This window comes from Colobus angolensis, unplaced genomic scaffold (genome assembly GCF_000951035.1).
Source record: "Colobus angolensis palliatus isolate OR3802 unplaced genomic scaffold, Cang.pa_1.0 Scaffold127, whole genome shotgun sequence".
NCBI lineage: Eukaryota > Metazoa > Chordata > Mammalia > Primates > Cercopithecidae > Colobus > Colobus angolensis.
In genome coordinates this window covers 4,002,714-4,024,480 of record NW_012113919.1, presented here as the reverse complement: position 1 = coordinate 4,024,480, position 21,767 = coordinate 4,002,714, and the positions used below count along the sequence as shown (strand labels likewise).

Sequence of the window (21,767 nt, the reverse complement as noted above, 5' to 3'; positions counted from 1 at the left end):
TTTTAATAATCACTAGTGATGTGAAAAGTTGCTGTAAAAAATAAATAGCTGTCACTTTCAGCTTTTAGATTTCTCATACAAAAATTCTTACCTTGCCTACATATTGTGTGTCAGTACCTGTGTACTCTTCCAATAAGAAGAACTGATTCCACATCCAGCCACGCTTGGTGCGACGTAACATTTTGCCATCATCTTTTGTCAGACCCACTATCTTTTTGCTTGATAAATAACTGTTAGGTTTTTCTTGTAAAAGGATAGTATCAACTGTATGGAACATATAGGTCCAGATGAGTAATGGTATACAATGGTAAGTCCTCATTATCTGAAACTTCAGCAGGTTGTCAAATTCAATGTATTGTTTGTTTTTCCTAGAGAGTAAGGAGAAAAAAATGGCTGTATTAGCTTGAGTTTCACTTTCCCAGAACGTGTATACTGAAAAACTTATTCCAGACATTATTTAAATTTTATTATGTACTATATGTACATTATATTTCTACATCAGTGAACGGTCATGAAAAACTCATTTATCACATAGATAAGTGGAAAGACATACATAGCTCAAATAGACTAAGCAGGAATTTCACAGCTAATTTAAGATTACTATAAAACAATCAGATATGTATTAATATTTTTTTAATTTAAAACACTAAATATTTTGAAAAATAAGCTCTACAATATTCAAATTATCACAGCAAATGTTCCATAGTCCTTAAGACTAAAAGTAGAATATTTTATTAGCATATACATACATATATGAAATTACATATTTTAAAGAGAACTTCTCATAATCCATCATTTTCAGTAAATGATTTTTCTACTCTGCCCCCTATCTTCCTCTTTATAATCCTTCTCCTCTATCAGGTTGAAATGTTGCCTCAAGGCAAATTACATGGTACCTAATATACTTAGGATTTTGTCTTGCAATACTTAGCACCATGTCGATCTTTTCCAATCAATAACTATTTTTCCAACAATTAATCTAGTAGGACACTCAAATTTATTTGAGACTGAGGAGTACATGCTCTAAATAAAAACATTTTACAAGGTAATTAAGAATAAATTTATTTTCCAAAATAATAAGAAAAAAATTAGCATACAAAGTTGGTATTGCAAAATTAGATAAAGCATGTTATGTATAGAATAATCTGATCCAGAATTTTGAAATAATATCTCCCTGTTAATATAATAAGTTGATTATTCTTGTATGAAAGTCATAGTTCATTTGATATTTCAGAATTAGTTTTATTTGTCATCAAATTGCTTTTAATTTGTATGATATTTAATTTAGAAGATGTGAGATGATAATGGCTATGATCTATTAAGCAATGGAAACCAATCTCAAACTAGTAGGCAAAAAAGTCATTGGGTTATCAAATCAAATTAAGTGTGGAAAAGAAAATAACAAAAGAAGCAAAGAAGCACTTGGGCATTTCCTTATTATGAAAATTAGAATTAGGGGCTAGAGTATTATATTCTTTCGCTCTTCTCTCTCTCTCTCTCTCTCTCATTTTATCTCTCACCCTGACTAAACCTCCTCAACCTGAATAAATTGTGTGAGTGATAATATCTCCTGAACTCAGATTTGAAATCTTCAATTTCAGAATGCAACTGATAGTCTTTTCTAATTGGAGTTTTAAAAATCCTGGGCATGGGCTCCCATTTACCTGATTTAAGCCAGAAACCCAGTGTTGGACCAAGCATCTATGAATTCAGTAATGGGAATAACAAGGTATAAAGGTCAAATATAAGGATCTAGCTTGGATTTTTGCCTTACTATCTGTGATATTTTCAAATATAGACCTATATCACTTGGTCTTAATTGGTACCTGATCCACAAGGTGGTGTTGTTAATTGTATTTTAAACTTTTGTCAATACAAAGTAATAGTCTTGTACATTACAATGACTTATTTTATTTTGAAGATAGCAAATCTGAGGCATGATGAATTTAAGTAACATGACAAAAGTCATACAGGTAATAAGTATTAGAACCAGGTTTCAGATACACAGTCTTAAACACCATTTTTAATATAAGACAATGCCTGTAGAAGAGTTAGCACAGTGCTAGCACACAACTCAGCATATTAGCATTATCATCATGATCATCACAAGCATCATCATTATCATTGTCATCATCAAGCATGGTTGCCCATACTATAGGCATAGAGATATGGGTCCAACTCAGCAGAAAGGAGAATGGTAAGTGACAGGTGGTATTATAGATTCTTGCTATGGTCCAGAGCTACAGATTCTGTCCAACACATCTATGTACCTTAATTTCCATACCTATTATTTTAAAAATTGGTCACTCTTAGCTCTTAATACAAACATATGGTTACAAATATATACTGCTCTTAACACATACATATGGTTAAGCTCCAGAATTACAATAATCCAAAATTACACCATTTTTCAATGCCAAAATCTCAGGTTATGGTTATTATCATCAGCCTTTATGTGGCTATTTGTAATCCTGTAAACTATGGAATAATTGGTAAATTTGACCACAGCCAATATAAAACCCTGAATTAGATATCAGAAATTTACAATGTTAAATAATGCTTAGAAAAATATGTAATGGAAGAGTAACACCTAGTGGTCACTGGCCCAGAATACACCCCCTGTTTTGTAGCTCAATGATGCTGTAGTGGAAAATGAACAGTCAGAGAATCTCAAGGATAACTGTTATCTTATTTTGATACAACGAATTCCTTCGTTGACCACACTGTTTACCCTGGTTTCTTCCCACTGGTAGAATTTGTTTTGATCATTGACCTTGCTTATAAGCCTTGCCAGATAAATCAAAGGGTATTCTTTATTTCCTGGGGTCAGTTCTAACTATGATGCCCATTTTGTGTAGAACGTAGGCCTTTGAGCGGAACAATGTAGTTTTATTAGATGGGGCAATAGACTTAGGCAGGTGCTAGGATCCCATAGGCGTTTATAAACTACAGTAAGAAATTCTCACTCATTTTCGGTGTGATTGAAAGCAGTTGGAAGATTTTAACATGATATGTTTAGAAAAGATCAATCTGGCACAGACTAGAAAATAGGTTAGAGGGCAGGAAAGGGATTTGGTTAAGAGAGACATCAGTTAGGGTCTATTACTCTAGTCCAGTAAGAGATGATGAAGGCATATAGAGAAGTGGTTTGAAGTAGACACTGAAACGCTGCTCGGATTCCCTTTCATCCTTAAATGTGGCCACACACCCACACTACGTACACTACAATTTTTCTATGCCTTTGCTTATAATGGTCTGCACCTGCAACTGTCTTTGAACAAGTTCCCTTGGCTACTGGAACCACTTTGCCCACATGCACAGGATGCCTAACGTGCCTCCAAGTTTACAAACATCTATAATATCCCATTGCCAGTATGTAACAGGTGCCGAAGTATGAAACTCAACATACTATTTACATTCTAGAGCTTTCCTACAGAATCGTAATGAAGCTGGGATTTTGATGCCTTTGTTTGGCTTCTTTTCCATCCGTGTCCTATTACTCCAATTAATCCTGCAATTCCTTACCTAGAACAAAATTTTCAACCAATCAGTTACACACAAATCCTTGTCTCAGGGTTTGTTTCTGGGAAATCAGACCTAATATGTGGATCTAATTCACATATGTAGATATTCAAAAACATAGATAATATCATCTTATATATTGGTTATGGGGGGGTGAAGAAAAAGCGAATATAACTTCTAGATTATGTATGAACTAGGTGGATGATCGAGTGATTTCTTGAGTGTCATTTATATCAGGAGAAAAGCAGCTCTATTGGAAAAATAATCCATTCTTTTCTTATTCTTGGTTAAAATAAAGAAGCAATTTTTATACTTCTATCACTAACACTATTTGAGCACAATTAAAAATAGGGAGCAAAGTGGTTCTAATGATTTTATACTATAACTTGAATACATACGCACACATATATATATTACATATACATATGGATACATATACAGATAAATATATAAACACATATGTACAAATGTATGTATGTATCATCAGGCTTTGGATTCACATAAGCAGCACGCAACCTAGATCCCTCGCATGTGCAGCTCACAATAAAGTTTGCACTCTAATGGGAATCGAATGCTGCTGCTAATCTCACAAGAGGCAGAGCTCAAGTGGTAATGCTTTCTTGCCTGCTGCTCACCTCCTGCTGTGCAGCCTGGTCCCTAACAGACCATGGACCAGTACTGGTCTGCAGACTCGGGGTTGACAGACCCTGCTCAAGGTGATAATAATAGGAATGGAGCCACTGGGAGTTGATTATGTCATAGAGGTAGAGCTCTTATGAATGAGATGGTGCCCTTATGAGAGACATGAGAGGGTTCTTTTGCCTTTTGACCATGTGAAGACACAGCAGAACAATGGCCATCTATGAACCAGCAAACTGACCCTCACCAGACACTAAATCTGCCATGTCTTGCTTGATGTTAGACTTCCCAGGCTTCAGCACTGTGAGAAAGAAATTTCTGCTGTTGATAAGCCACCTAGTAAATCATAATTTGTTATAGCAGCACAAACTAAGATTAGTACCAGAAGTGGTTTGCTACTATAACAAATATCTAAAAATGTGGAAGTGGCTTTGGAACTGGGTAATAGGTAAAGGCTGAGGGAGTTTTAAGGTTCATGCTAGAAAAAGTCTGCATTACTGTGCATAGATCATTGAGGATGATTCTGGTGAGGTTACAGAAAGAAAAGAGAACAATCGAGAAATGCTTAATCTTCTTGAAGAATATCTAAATAATGGCCAGGCATGGGGGCTCAAGCCTGTAACCCTAGCACATTAGAAAGCTGAGGCAGGTGGATCATCTGAGGTCAAGAGTTCGAGACCAGCCTGATCAACATGGAGAAACCCTGACACTACTAAAAATACAAAATTAGCCTGGCATAGTGGCGCATGCCTGTAATCCCAGCTACTCAGGAGGCTAAGGCAGGAGAATCGCTTGATCCCAGGCGGAGGAAGTTGCAGTGAGCCGAGATCATGCCATTGCACTCCAGCCTGGGCAGCAAGGGAGAAATTCCGACTCAAAAAAAAAAAAAAAGAATATCTAAATAACGTGGTAACATGCAACAGAATGTTGATAGAAATATGGACAGTAAATGCCATTATAGTGAACTTCCAGATGGAAATGGGGAACATGTTATTGGAAACTTGAGAAAAGGATATCCTTGTTATAAAGTAGAAAAGTACTTGGCTAAATTGTATTTATGTTCTAGTGTTTTACAGAATGTAAAATTTGGGAGCAGTGAAATAGAATACATAGCTAAAGAGATTTCTAAGAAAATTGTTGAAGGAGCATCTTGGCTTCCCTTGAATGCTTATAGTAAAATGTGAGACACAAAAATTACTTAAAATGGAATTATTTAGCAAGAATGAAGCAAAGTTTAAAGATAAATCAGGCTCTTCATATTACAAAAATGAGAAAATGTTTGAGAGAGAATACTAAAGGTGTGGCTAAGTGTCTTTTGATAAAGGTGTTAGTAGGGATGTGAACCATAGATTTAGTATGACACCCCAGGAAGAAAGCTGCCAGTTTGAACTGAAGAAGAAGAATATGGGAAGGAATGAAAGAAAGTTGATGGATTTCTTGGATTGTATAGGCCAGCTCCATACAGTTATTCAGCTGCAAAAAAAAAAAAAAAAGAACTCTTATTCAAGACAAGAGAAGAATGACTCCAAAGATAATTCAGGTATGTGTTGTTGGTTTCAAAGGTGGGACCATTGCCTCACTTTCAACATGCCAGATGGTTTTTTCATAGGGTTTCAGGGTGGGGTGGTCACCCAGAACCATGGGAATGGGACTGCTATGCCAGGAGGTTCAGAAAGTGAGACTACTGCCCCAGTGGACTTGGACTGCAGAGCACTAAGCCAAAGAGAATTATTCTCAAGGCTTAGAATCTCATGGAGTTTGCCTTGTTGGGTTTTAAACTTTCTTTGCACCTGTCATCCTTTCCTTCTTTCCTATTCCTCCCTTTTAGAATAAGTATATTTGTCTTATCATTGCTTATCACATTACTGTATTTTGAGAGTACATTGCTTGCTTGTAATCACTGGTTCATATGCAGAGAAAAATTTTACTCTGGATAAATAATACCCGTTTCTCATCCATATCTTATTTACACGATATTAGATGAGATTTTGGACTTTAGACTATAGAGTCGATACTGGAATAAGTATAGACTTTGGGGGCTATTGGGATGAAACGAATGTGTTTTATATGTGAAAAGGACATGACTTGGGGGGGGAACTAGGGTGGAATCTTATAGACTAAATATTTGTGGCCCATGAAAATTCATATGCTAAAATCTTAACCCCCAAACTGATAGTATTAGGAGATTGGGTCTTTAGGAGATATTAGGGTTAGATTAGATCATGAGAGCGGAGCCTCTAGTGATGAAATTGGTCCCCTTAGAAGGACATGAAGGTACTTGAGCTTTTCTTTTTTTTCTCTCTCTCTTGGCTGTAAACCAGAGTGCTCTCATCAGACAGCAGACCTGCTGGTGCTTTGATCTTGGATTTTCCAGTTTCCAGAATTGTCAGAAATAAAAATTTGTTGTTTAAACCACTTAGTCTGTGGTATCTTGATATAGCAGCACGGACTGACTAGAACAAAGTGATACTGCTCCATGTGCGCCCACCTGAAGACCTCCCATGTGCTTTAAGCACTTGTCCAATTCATGGACTTCTTGCCTTTGCTCATGCTCTGACCTGGATCTATCTTATCTTGCTCATCCATAGCCATCTCTTCATTCCTTCCGTTTTTATATTATATTCTGTTTTGGAGGAAGTCTCTGAATAACATTTTGAAAAATAGTTTACCCCGTTTTAGTCTCTATTGCTTTCTGTTATACCATCCATTCATTTCCTTCACATGATTTACCACAACTTTCATTATCTCTTTTATTTAATAGATTATATGCTTATTGACTTTTTCAACTAGTCTAAATGTAACACATATAGTGGTCAATAGTTTGCTAATTATTGTGTCCTGCATAAAAGTTATTGACATGCAGACTGCACTTAATATGTATTTGCAAAATTAATTGGTTAATTTATTAATACCTAATATAAATAATTACTAATTTGAGCCTGGGATCATGTATGACATTGACTTAACATTCCAGTGCATAAACAAACTGATAGAGAAATAGAAAGAGTTGAACTGGGAGAAAATAGGCCTTTAGAAAACATTCAGATTTTTTTTTCCCCCAACAAATGGGATAAAATCTGCAGCGAGGCAGAGTAATTCTCATAAAAATTTGCATAGCATGAGATTCTGTGTAAACTTCACAACATGATTGGTATAAATTACAAAATGTTTGCTTCAACTTTATAATCCTTTGATGGTATATCTTCTTTATTTTTCTCATAATTCTTTCTAAATTTATTTCTTACTTAGGGAACATCAGTGCAACTCTCTTGGGGCCAATTTAACACCTGTACATTCCTCTGCTTTTGGACAAAAGTGCACACTCAAAAGGATTTTCTGTTGTATTTTTATTTTAAATATAGCAAGCTTTTTATCTTGTGGGATTTATTAAAAATTCTTCATATTATTATTCAATAGGAAAAAGCTGATTACTAAGTTTTCTATGCCTAATTATTTGTCAGCATTAAATGCTTTGCATTTTAATCACATTTTTGTTGATAAATAAATACCATCAGATGTACTATAAAGTACAATGTTTTAAATGTGGTTCAACTTTAATTTTGTAATCAGGGAACTCACTCGAATCTTGTTAACTTTAAAAACTGAAAATAGTTTCCTTATTATTCCTTTACTCTCTTAATTATATTCCAATTATATCTGAGAAAAATGTCTATTAAATATTTGTATGTCAAAAAAGGTGCATTACTGTAATTAAATAGGATTTTCAGCATATAAAATACACATCTAAAATTAAATTATATGCTTTCTCCTCTCTATAGCTATACATATATAGTTGTAGAAGTTTGAACTCAGATAAGGTATTTTAATTATTCTAATCTTGTTCTTCAGACAAAGTTTCTCAGATGAAATGTACAAATAACACAAGTGTTTGTGATTAATTTTAATATTATAATACTATTTTGATCAATAATGAACTTTAACATACATTAATCTATTGATCTTGAAAATGCAAAACAAAACAAAACTGTGTGATATGGTCATGTAATTTAAATATTTTTTCAAATTATATTTCTGACGTTTGGATGGATGAAACAAATTATTTCTCATCACCCAATAATTTTGTGGTTTTGGAAAATGTCATACATATGTTGCTTGATTCCTAGATTCCTGTGAGTTTTCCAATATTCTGTTTTGTCTCTCATACTATTTGGGGAGACAAGTCTTGACAGCTTAGGTAAGCAAATAACACATATATAAAGAACACAGTCTATAAATATAAGTAACACTAAAATGAGGTATCATCTAAAATCAAATAACTTTGAGGGATATATGCTTAAATTTATTTTTTCTTATTAATTAACAGTGGTTACATTTATTATATAACCATATATGTGCACGTGTATAAATGCATACATATTTAATCATTAGTTTGTTAAGCTTAATATCTATATCTATAGTCTATATATCTTTATAAATTTATATATAGATATAGATATATCCATATGAATATATTTATATCTATAGATATCTATATAGAGATCTATATAGCTATCTATACCTATATGTATAGATAACAAAATTGATATAGATATCTCTATAGATATAGATATAGATATGCTTTTTAAAACCATTTACTGATTTTTTAAGAACTCTGTGCCCAAGTACTGGCATGTAATTTGGCATACTATCTTTGTCCAAATTAATGGTATAAAATTAGTTTAAAGTAAACAGAATTAGACAAATGAAATATGACCTGCCCCTTCATATAAGCAATCCTCGATGACTTTCACCATCAAATGTCCAGCTTTAAAAATTCAGCTTCGTGCCTTCCCTAAGGCAAAATTTCTAGTATCAGAAAAGAAGCTCTTGAATGAGCTTTTGCTAATAGTCTATCAAAATAAAAATAGTAACATCATATATTATTAATTATAATGATATGTATGGAATATGTGAAATGATAGAATATAAAGATTCAAAAAGAACCCATTGCCAGAATATGAGAAAATGAACTGTTGTCTACAGTGATATTGGAGCTAGTTTAATAAACAAGGATCAATTACTTTCTGAGATACATGTATGTGTATAAACATGGCTGTGTGTCTACACATATATATATATACATATATATTTATATATTTATAAACTAGTCCACTTTCAATTTAAAGGACAGAGGTAAGCAATTTTTCTGACATTATTGGATTGACCCCTTGAATGAGAAACCAGGGAACTAAAAAATTGTATATGGTCTTCCATTGCAAAGATGTCTGTCTTGGAGATGGCCAAGATACTATTATATCTATTGAATCAATACAGCCTTAGAATAAAACAACACAAAGAAAAAACATAAAATGGAGAGTGATATAATATTGGATATCTTTTAACTTGGACATATACCTTATGAGCAAATCATTCTAATCAGTGTCAGAGATGGAAAAACAACAGTTAGGAGAGAGCTGTCTACGGTCCTGACATGTTTAAGATTTTTGGCTAACAAGGTATTAGTGGTGGAGCAAGTAGAATTTGTTATTATCGTAAACAAATATTTGTGTGTGTGTGTGTGTGTTTGAGATGGAATCCGCTCTGTTACCAGGCTGGAGTGTGGTGGTGTGATCTCAGCTCACCACAACCTCTGCCTCCTGGGTTCAAGTGATCCTCCTGCCTCAGACTCCGAGTAGCTGGGGCTACAGGCGCCCGCCACTACACCCAGCTAATTTTTGTATTTTTAGTAGAGACGGGGTTTCACCGTGTTAGCCAGGATGGTCTCTATCTCTTGACCTTGTGATCCGCCCTCCTCAACTTACCAAAGTGCTGGGATTACAGGATTGAGCCACTGTGCCCGGTCGGTTAATGTTTTTAAATACTAGAAAATGTAGAAAAGGTTTTAAAGTCGGTATACCAAAAGATGTAATATGGAGCATGAAATTGGACTATAATAAAGCCAAGGGCATTCCACACCCAGCATATAAGCACAAGTCCATGTGTTAACACTTGCCTTTGAGCAATAAGAAACAACCAATGACCAACAGGGTTTCTATATACAACAGACTGGGGTCTGTGAACTCATAGAAAATCGGAGGAAAATGAAGCTTTACAAGGGAAGGAGCAATTAAGCTGACGTAAAAGACGGAAGTATTCAGTTTCACCACATCCTACCATCTGAGTGCCTTCCCTTAAGATTACAGAAGATTTTATGATGAATGAGTCAATATCATTAATATATTAAAACATTATTAAAAATGGGAACAAAATAAGATATGTATCTACGTCTTTTAAAAATATACATGAGGCCAGGCGCGGTAGTTCAAGCCTGTAATCCCAGCACTTTGGGAGGCCAAGGTGGGAGGATCACGAGGCCAGGAGATCGAGACCATCCTGGCCAACATGGTGAAACCCTGTCTCTACTAAAAATACAAATATTAGCTGGGTGTGGTGGTGCACACCTGTGGTTCCAGCTGCTCGGGAGGCTGAGGCAAGGGAATCACCCGAACCCAGGAAGCAGAGGTTGCAGTGAGGGGCCGTGATCACGCCACTGCCCTCTAGCCTGGTGACAGGGCAAGACTCTGTCAAAAAAAAAAAAAAAAAAAAAAGGAAAAAGAAATATGCATGAGCTGTAATATTCACTCTCCAAAGTTGATACAAATCATGCCATATGCAATGACTTCTTCTCTTCATACGAGGATAGCAGTGAGTTAAACAGAGACTCTTATTCAATAGAGATGGTGGCAGAAGAAAAACAAGCAATAAATTTAATGGCAAATGTTACCAAGTGTTATGAATAAAAACAGAGAAAAATAATTTCCAAACTTACTATATAGTTACAGTAATCATGATAGCATGGTATTGCTGAAAGAACAGATGATAGGGTCATTGAATGGAATAGAGTCCAGAATTAGACCCACACAAATATTGTCAACTCTCATTTGACAAAGAGACAAAGGCAATTCAATGCAGAAAGAATAATCTTCTCAACAAATGGTGCTGAAAACACTGGGCATCAATATGCAAAAAAAAAAAAAAAAAGAAAGAAAAAAGAAAATGAATATATACAGAGAGCTTTTACTTTTCACTTGAAGTAACACAAAATGGATCCTAGTTATAAATCTAAAATTACAAATTTTATTTATTTTCCAACTGTGCAGAAGGCTTTTCCAGAGGACAAAAGGACTTTGTCTTCACAGGAAACAAATCCTATCCTTTGCTTTATGATGCAGATACAAATATTACAAAATTTCTTGAAGAAAATGCTGAAGAATATCTAAGTGACCTTGGGTTTGGCAGTGAGTTTTACAAAAAACTCGAAATGCCAAAAGTATCTTGGGTCTGACAATGAATTTTAGATACAACACCAAAAGTATGATTCATTAAAAAAAATTTGATAACACGGATTCTATTAAAATTGAAAACCTATTTTTTGTGTAAAACAGTGTTAAGAGAATGGAAAGATAAGGCAGACTGGAAGAAAATATTTGTAACATATCTGATAAGGACTTTAATCTAAAATATACAAAGAACACTGAAAACTCTACAATAAGAATACAAAAATATCAACAAAAGTTCTGCAAAGATACCTTATCAAAGAAGATATACATATGACAAATAAGCATAAAAATGTTCCAAATGATTTGCAGTTAGTGAATTGCAAATTAAAACAGGATGCTATGACATACCTATTATATTTGAACGGTGAAAATCCAAAAATTGAGAATCTCAAATTCTGTCATGGATATGGAGTGACAGTAACTCTTTCGCTGCTGATGAGAATGCAAAATGGTACTGCCACTTTGGAAAACTCTTTGGAAGATTCCACACACCCATACACTCAACAAAACAAAGATACTATATTGATGTGGGTATTTTAAAGGGATATAGGATGAATCAATCACAGTGACCAAAGTTGGAACAACTTAAGCCCCAGTTAAGCTTTCTAGTAAACCATAAAACATAGGAATCACACTTACATATACACTTGATTGAAAAATAATGTCCACAGGAAAACCTACATATTAATGTTTATAGAACCTTTATTCTTAATCTCCAAAAATTGGTGGAAAAAAAACCTAGATTTTTTAATAGATGAATAGATAAACATATTGTGATAGATTCCTATAATTGAACATTACTCAGTAATTAAACGAAATGAGCTACCAAGTCACACAAAGACAAAAGGAAATTTCAATTCAAAATGCTAAGTGAGAGCATCTTGTCTGAAACGGCTACATACTGAATGATTTAAATTATATGACATTCTGCAATAGGCAAAACTTTTGATATAGTAGAAGATGAGTGGTTTCCAGTGGTTTGAAAAGACAAGAAGGATGAACAGGTAAGCAAAGGAGACATTTAGGTCAGTGACACTATTGTATATAGTACTGCAATAGTAGATGCATAACACCATGCGTTTACCAAAACCCACAGAACTTTATATAAAGGCTTATTATGAGTGAACCTTAACGTATAAAATTAAAAGAAAAAATCATTGAGTAGGTAGGAGCTGAAAAGATGGCTTTAGGAAAGAATTCGGGGTGAAACAAGATAATCTAACCATATTATAAATGTGTGAAACAACCTCAGTGAAGAGAGTGGGAGGAAAACATGCTGGCCTAAGTAACTTTCCAAAGTTGAGTGGAGTTTCTAAGACTAAATGGGAAAGAAATTACACAGAGGCACTGGACTTTAGTTAAAAAAGTTGTTTTCCGCAAAGGTATGCGGAAAACAACTAAAAATTTTTTAACTAAATTCTCATGCTGCTCTATTTGTATACTGGAACTGAACAATTAAGTAAGTAGTTGGCAGATGTTGGGATTCAGATTTCTCATTTTTGGTGTGGGAATTTACAGATAACCAAGAGGAGGTTACCAGGATTCATGTGGTAATAAATGAGTTGAAGACATCAATGTAAAATCATTTATTTTAATATAGATATAGATGGCTACATTTTGAAATATTTATATAGATATGTATATTTACACAAGTTAGTAAATACACATATACATTATTTACTCTGTGAGCTGAGATGGTCTAAAAGCAATGTCACCCGGTACTAATGAACTCTCATCTATAATCTAGCTCTTAGTGTCTAATACCATTTTCCATCAAAAGGAATCAGGATCCTTCAAAAAATGGCTAAGATTAGAGAAGGAAATCCATGATGAACTTGGAGCATCTCATAGTGTCAGAAATTAAAACAGTGCTTAACACACATACACAAACACTCAACAAAACAAAGCTGCTACATTGATGGAGATTTTCTAAAGGGAAAGGTTGGAACCATTCACAGTGACCAAAGTTGGAAAAACTTGAGCAACAGAATAAATAAGGAAGCATTGTGTTAAAACACAATAGGTTGAAATAAATTCAGGTTGAGTATTCTTTAAATAAAATGCTTCACACCAGAAGTGTTTTGGTTTGGGATCTTTTCGGAGTTTGAAATATTTACATTACATTTATGGGTTGAGCATTCCAAATCTGAAAAACCCAAATTCAAAATGTACCAATGGGCATTTTGTTTGAGCATCAGGTTGGCACTCAAACAGTATTGAATTTTGGAGCATTTCAGATTTCAGATTTTGAATTTTGGATGTTGAACCTGTATCTGTAAGTTTATACTGATACAAATAAACAACTGAACCAATAGATAATTGGGCAAGGAGATAATTTCTCTTAAAAATGAATTCTAAATAATGCATGTAAATAATCTGCCCTCAAAGAGGAAGAGTGTAAATCCTCAATTCCTAAATGTAGGATGCACAGAATAATTTCCTTCCAAAAAGGACAGCGTAGAAATTGCAAGAAACAAATAACTTTCCAGTGGAGAAATCTGACAAGCTACCTCAACCAGGTAATCAAGTCCAATATCACAATATTAAAACAAGGATAGTAAGTACCCTCCTTACGATATGCTGAAAATGGCACATGATCTCCGTGGTCCTTCACCCCAGACCCATGAGCTCAGTGAAAACAAAACAAAACAAACAATCAAACAAAATTTGAGGAAATTCCAACAAAGTGGCATTCTACAAAATACCTGACGGGTACTTCTTAACAATGCCAAAGTCATCAAAAATAATACATTTTCTCAGAAATTCGAGAAAATGTCTTTGCCAAGAGAAGCATAAGAAGACATCACTACTAAATGAAATGTGGCATCCTGGATGAAATCTTAGAAGAAAAAACATAGGAGGTATAAATTAAGGAAATCTGAATAAATGATAAAGTTTAAATATAAAATATATCAATATTTCTTCATGAATTGTAAAATATGTACTATTCCAATGTAACATGTTAATAATAGGCAAAACTGGTTGAAAGGTATATTGAAATATTATATACTAGCTTCTCAGTTTTTATGTAAATCTAAAACTCTTCTAAAAGTTAAGTATAAGAAGAATAAAGCATGTTGAGTGGGGGAGGATAAATTGGGGAGGTAGTTACTTTTGGTACCATAGTCAAAGAAGACCTCTCAAAAAAAAAAAAAAAAAAAAAAAGAGGGCCTCTCTCTTCTGGTGACATTTGAACAGAAAGCTGAGGAGAGATAGGGCATGAGCCATAATGACATCAATGGGAACAGCATTCCAGAGAAAAGGTCCAGCAAAACGTATGTGTGAGAGAAGGTGAGCGGAGAAAGGATGTTTAGGGCAGAAACTTACAAGTCACAGAAGGAACAAAAGGGTCCCTACAGCTGAGTGAATAAGGAGAGTTTTATAGACAATAAAATTGAAGCGACAGCAGGATTTCAGAGTCTTGCAACCCATAAATTGTTTTAATCTTCATAATATCTAAATCACATGAGGATTTGTGGCAGAAGAGGATCACGACATAACTTAAATATTAAATGGTAGCTCTGGCTGCTACATGAAACATAGACATTACAAGTTATGAAAGGAGGAAGAGAAAATAATGAGGAGATTGAAATATACTGTTCAAAAAAATGGCGAGGAGAGACAACTGGGAATAAATTAATAGAAGTGCAGCAGTGAGGAATGAATATAAGGCTTTGCCTTGAACAGCAGATTAGTGCTGTCATTTACTAATGAGAGACACATGAGATGTTCAAGTTGCATGTGGGTGTAGGAAGTCAAGGTTTTGATTTTGAATGTTAAGATCTATCAGTATGATCTATTTAACATCCAAGTGGAAATAATAACTCAAATATGCATTTAACATCTAAGTGGAAGTATCAAACATGCATTTGGATAATGGATTCTGGAATTTACAGCAGATTTTAATACTGAGATTTATCAGTATATTACATAGTTATTAAAAATATGGAAGTGGTTGAAATTTTACATTAAATAAAAAACAATAATGCAATTTCAGTATCATTGGAGAGCAACAAAATGAAAATGTTAAAATTGAAGTTTGCGCTTATAAGATTTGATATTTGGCAGAATATTTCAGCTAATATGCTGGGAAAAAAGGCACAAACATGGACAGTATTCAGTGCTATTAAGTGGGTAATGGGATGGACAATTCTTAGTATAAAAAGAGAAACTAAAATAATTATTTAAATATTATTAATGGTGAGAGCAAAATACATTCAATTCTTTTTCAAATTAATTTAGAAAATACATCAAAGTTTTAAAATTATATTCAGTATTTGATTAACTCAAATTCTAGAAAGTTTCTTGGCCGGGCGTGGTGGCTCAAGCCTGTAATCCCAGCACTTTGGGAGGCCGAGACGGGCGGATCACGAGGTCAGGAGATCGAGACCATCCTGGCTAACACGGTGAAACCCTGTCTCTACTAAAAAATACAAAAAACTAGCCGGGCGACGTGGCGGGCGCCTGTAGTCCCAGCTACTCGGGAGGCTGAGGCAGGAGAATGGCGTAAACCCGGGAGGCGGAGCTTGCAGTGAGCTGAGATCGGGCCACTGCACTCCAGCCTGGGCGGCAGAGCGAGACTCCGTCTCAAAAAAAAAAAAAAAAAAAATTTCTTAAGAAATTAGTCATTTGCAACCTAGGCAATACTATCCTGGACATGGGAAGGGCAAAGATTTCATGACAAAGACATCAAAAGCAACTGCAGCGAAAGCTAAGAACATGAACTGACACTTCTCAAAAGAAGACATACATGCGGCCAACAGCATATGAAGAAAAGCTCAGTATCACTGATCTTTAGAAAAACACAAATCAAAACCACAATAAGATCCCATCTCACCCTAGTGAGAATGGCCATTATTAAAAAGTCAAAAAATAACAGATGCTGACAAGGTTGTGGAGAAAAGCAAACACATGCACTGATGGTGGGGGCTGTAAACTAGTTCAACTACTGTGGAAAGCAGGATGGCACCTCAAAGAGCTAAAAGCAGAATTACCATTCGATCTAGCAGTCCCATTTCTAGTTATATATCCAGAGGAATATAAATTATTCTACCACAAAGACACATGTATGTGTATGTTCTTTGCAGCACTGTTCAGAAAAGCAAAGACATAGAACCAATTTAAATGTCCATCAATGACAGACTGGATAAAAAAAAAAATGTGGTACATATATACCATGGAATACTATGTAACCATAAGAAAGAACACAGTCATGTCTTTTTCTTGAACATGGATGGAGCTGGAAGCTATTATCCTAAGCAAGCTGATGCAGGAATAGAAAACCAAATATCACATATTGACACTTATAAGTAGGAGCTAAATGATAAGAACTCATGAAGACCAAAAAGGAAATGACAGACAATAGGAGCTATTTGGAGGTGGAGGCTGGAAGCCGGGGGTGGAGTAGAAAAGATAACTATTGGATACGTGGCTTAATACCTGGGTAACTACATAATCTGTACAGCAAACCTCTGAGACGCAAATGTACCTTTGTAACAAACCTTCACAAAAACCCTCAAACCTATAATAAAACTCTTTTAAAAAATAAAATAAAATAAAATGAAATTAGTCATATGAAAGAGAGGTTTAGATAAACATGTTTATCAAATCATCACTTATTATTAGATTTATGAGAAATTATGTTTACTCTTCGATTCGTTCTCAGGTCTTCTTCATTTTGCTCAGTGATGCAAAAGGTAAACTCTGAGAACTGTAAACCTGGGCTCACTAGTTCATTAGTACTGGGTTGGGTTTAGCCAGTGTGAAGCACAGGCAGGGGATTAAGGGTAGGAGGAGGGGAGGTCTATTCTCCTCTCTGCAGCACTCCTAAGAGTTGGCTGCTTTTCTCTACAATGAGCCACAGCTTCTTTCAGATGGTGCTCTGCTAGTATAACAGGATGCTCTCTCTGGAGTAATATCTGCTCCCAACCGGTGTTACTTCAGGGCCAGGATGGGTAAGAGACTCATTCTGTTCAGAATTCCTGCTTTAGTAGCATCCCTAGTCAGATCCCTTAACCATACCCACATCCTCTGTTAAGCCCTTCCCAGTGATTGCATTTGAGTATGTCATCTGCTTCCTGAAAATACCTTGGCAGATGCATTAGGGGAGGGTGAATAGATCATGCTGCTCCCATGGAATAGAGTATCATATCATGAAGTCATCAAAAAATCTATGTATTATTTTCACCCTTTCATCAAATAAATACGAAAGGTCTGCTGATTTTCTAGGCATTTTTCTTGGTGGACAGAACAGCAGACTCCTTCAGGAGTTTTCACTTTAGAAACATAGTCTACATACGTAACAAGAGAGTTGATGACACTTCCCTGAATAGGATACTGCCCCTAGAAGTCATTTATTGAATAATATTTAATCTACTGAGAAAATGAAAGAAAAACTTTGATTTATATAGCAAGATTTTAATCAGCAGAGAAAGTTATAAATGAATTTTCAGCCTATGGTTGCATGTCAGCTTCCAGCTTCAGAAATGAACATCAGAGTTTGTCAGATGCAAGCTAATGAGTGTCTTACATGAGCCAGCCTACACAAAGTACTTTTCATTTGAGAAAAAGCACACAGTGTTAAAAATTGTCTATATTTAAAACTGTGTTTGATTTGACAGAGCTTCTGTCTTAAGTTAGCTGGAGAAAGCAATAGTTCAGCCCAAACTGTTAGCCAGCTTATGTCTGTGGATAGGGAGGGGAGGATGGCAATGGGTAGGTGGATGGGGAGGGTGTGCATGGCAATACTGAGAAGAGAAAAGGAAATTAGCTATATAAGGACAAATTATAAAATGTATGCAAATTTATAATAACTTATAAAAGTAGAGATACACATGATACATAATATAGTAATCAAATATTCAAGAGTTTATTATGAATTTTTAAGATAAATCTTAACTTTTCTCCTTCAATGAAACTTTTTGTCAGCCTGGTGACAGAATTATATTTTTAAAGCACACATAAATACATAAAATATGTACTATTACATAGGAAACCAATTATATTAAAATAGAGCTATGAAATACTTTTTAAAACAATTATGGTAAAATAATACCTGTGTATCTTATTTAATACAATAAATAACAAAACCAAACAGCAGGTCTAATCATTGCCAAAATTTCAAAGAAGTAATGCACATACAAGGTATTTAGTATAATATTTGTTTTCTACTGATGATAAAGTCATGGATATTTCTCATATTGCTGTGAATTGATACCCATAGTCATAATTAGGGAGGACACTAAATTTCAATTAGATATTAGGATGAATATTAATTTTTTTCAGTTTAAATTTATGGGCTCCATGTTAACCAGACTTAGAAAAACTTTCCAAAAAAAAAGACTTACATTTGGATAACTATGTAATTTTACATAGACGTTATACATGTGGAACAGAAAAACTGAATGAACAGTAAACCTGGAATGAGGAGATATGGATTAATATTCTGAGTTTGTCACAATTTTGATGAGTTTACTTGACTGTATTAACTAGGTTTTATTTTTATTATATCTAGCATGGGGATCATGAGCTGACCTTACAAGGAGATAAGTTGAATAAATAAAACTGTGTGTATAAACCGGGCACAGTGGCTCACACCTATAATCCCAGCACTTTGGGAGGTTGAGGCGGGTGGATCACTTGAGGCCTGAAGTTTGAGACCAGCCTGGCCAACGCGGGTGCCTATGATACCAGCTGCTTGAGAGGCTAAGTCATGATAATCACTTGAACCAAGGAGGCATTGATTACAGTGAGCTGACATTGCACCACTGCTCTCCAGCCTGGCCAACACAGTGAGACCCTCTCTCAAAAAAAAAAAAAAAAGATAGTATATGTGTAGAAAGAACCTAAGAAATAAGTGCATCCATAATATACAACTACAGTCTTTTTCTTTCAAAAAGAAATTATTGATTAGGTCACAATATAATTATATTCTATTAAAGGCCAATAAAAACAATGTGTATTTACCCGGAAAACTGTAAATGATATTTGAGAGCGTCCTTGTAAACTATTACATTTGCCATTTTAAAGGCATAAGCACATTCAGTTTATAGTAAGTGTTAATGTGATTTCATGGTAGATGCTGCAGTGCTCCCTGCAGCTCTCATTTACCAAGCCAGTCCACAAATATTATGAACTGGACTATGACAGCTTCTTGTTTGTAATGCCACTATAATTATTTGTTCTACCTCTGCCAAGGCAAGGAAAATAACTTTGCAATTGAAGTTCAATCTTACAACATCTCCACCCAGAATTGACACTCATGGATTCCAGTAAATTTTCATTAATCAAATAAGGTTACTTTGTCTAACTTCAAAGGCATTAGTGAAGAACCATCTTATCATGCACTTAGAAGTTAGAAATATTTGGTAAATAACATGATGATCATGGTGACTCACCCCGAGGTTACCAAATATGAGAATTATTCTTTCTCTCGCAGAAAAAATATTCAAGAAAGGCAGCTCACAAGCCATATCCAGGCTTGTTATCAAGTTCAGATTGATGAGTTTGGTAGTTTATACATTGATCTAGTTTGTGTTTGGGGTGGAGGGTTGGGGATAGTGAGGGAGTAAGGAGGAAAAAATAATAAGCTGTAGTTTCTACATCAGACTTAGAGGAAGCATCACAAGACAAAGAAGCCTATGCATTAAAAGATATTGTGTCTGCTCTCCCACATGCAATAAACAGTGGTGACACAGAGGTAAACACAATAATGCTTTACTTCTAAAAGGAGAAGAAAGAAAAACACATGGCAGCCAATGGAATGTTGTCCTATTGCAAGCCCCCCTAATCTGGGAGTTGAGAATTAGACAGAAAAATTCTTCAATTTTTCTGCTAAGAGGGGCTCCCCTATCTACTATTCTGTGGGTCCATTCACCTTCTGGAATACTTTCATTTTCATTATCCTCATTGGCCAGCACTGAAGAAGGCAGTAGATATTATATATACACTCCTTGAGAATTGTACAGATTTCTCAGCCAGCTTACTGGCTGTGGAAATTGATGGCCCTGGGATTATTTCAGACTCAACAAGACTCAGACTTCCTTTGTCTGGCCTAGAGGTTTCTTTGGCAGGATACTCTTTTAAAAATGAAAGTCCTTATCTATTTCACTCCAGTCAGTTTCATGTGTCAAGAGACATGCCACAGAAACAGTACCTTTTAAACATACTTCTTAGATTTTCTGTATTTATTTTCTTACTCTGACTCCATAGACTTTGCTGTGTCTACTTAAATTATGGGTCCCTTGGGCTTATTGAGCTTTGTTACGTGAGACACAGATTTAACGTGAGGCATTTTGTACCAAAACAGAGCTATAGACCAATGGAACAGAACAGAGTCCTCAGAAATAATACCACACTTCTACAGCCGTCTGATCTTTGATAAACCTGAGAGAAACAAGAAATGGGGAAAGGATTCCCTATTTAATAAATGGTGCTGGGAAAATTGGCTAGCCATAAGTAGAAAGCTGAAACTGGATCCTTTCCTTACTCCTTATACGAAGATTAATTCAAGATGGATTAGAGACTTAAATGTTAGACCTAATACCATAAAAACCCTAGAAGAAAATCTAGGTAGTACCATTCAGGACATAGGCATGGGCAAGGACTTCATGTCTAAAACACCAAAAGCAACGGCAGCAAAAGCCAAAATTGACAAATGGGATCTAATTAAACTAAAGAGCTTCTGCACAGCAAAAGAAACTACCAGCAGAGTGAACAGGCAACCTACAGAATGGGAGAAAATTTTTGCAATCTACTCGTCTGACAAAGGGCTAATATCCAGAATCTACAAAGAACTCAAACAAATTTTGTCCAATTAAAAGGATTTACTGAGAACTGAACCCATAGCGGAGTCCTTCATCTTCCTTATATAATCATTCAGAAGTTTAAAAATAGATGTAACAGTCATTCGCTTGATATGCGATCTATCATGTTAACAAATTGTTAAATGTACAGTATATTATTGTTAACTATAAGGACAATATTATACTATAGCTCTCTAGAATTTTTTTTCATTTGAAATAATTAAAACATTATACTCTTTGAATGGCACTTATACCAATATTTCCGTCCCCTCAGAAACTGGTAACCCCCATTCTACTTTCTGCTGTTATTAGTTTAATCACTTTAGATCCTCATGTACGTGGAATCATGATGTATTTGTCTTTATAACAAATGATATTAACCCGTTACACACAAAGCTGTGTCCTTATTTCTACTTTTCATCAAGGAGTGTCAGAGATATTTGTATCTTTCCTGTACCCCAGCAGTCCCTCATGTGTGCCTCATCTTCATTATCTTACATTCTTGCCAATAATTTGTCAAAAG

The 21,767-nt window shown here is 35.0% G+C and overlaps 1 protein-coding gene across 1 annotated transcript in view; it reads right to left on the bottom strand.

Annotated features, from left to right (window-relative positions):
• CDH9 (cadherin 9, type 2 (T1-cadherin)) overlaps window positions 1-21,767 on the bottom strand; it is a 168,179-nt gene that overhangs the window by 117,914 nt on the left and 28,498 nt on the right. The window contains exon 2 of the mRNA XM_011933444.1: window positions 92-368. Within this exon, the coding sequence (XP_011788834.1) occupies window positions 92-319 (228 nt within the window). The 5' untranslated portion in view covers window positions 320-368. The remainder of the gene's footprint in view (window positions 1-91; window positions 369-21,767) is intronic.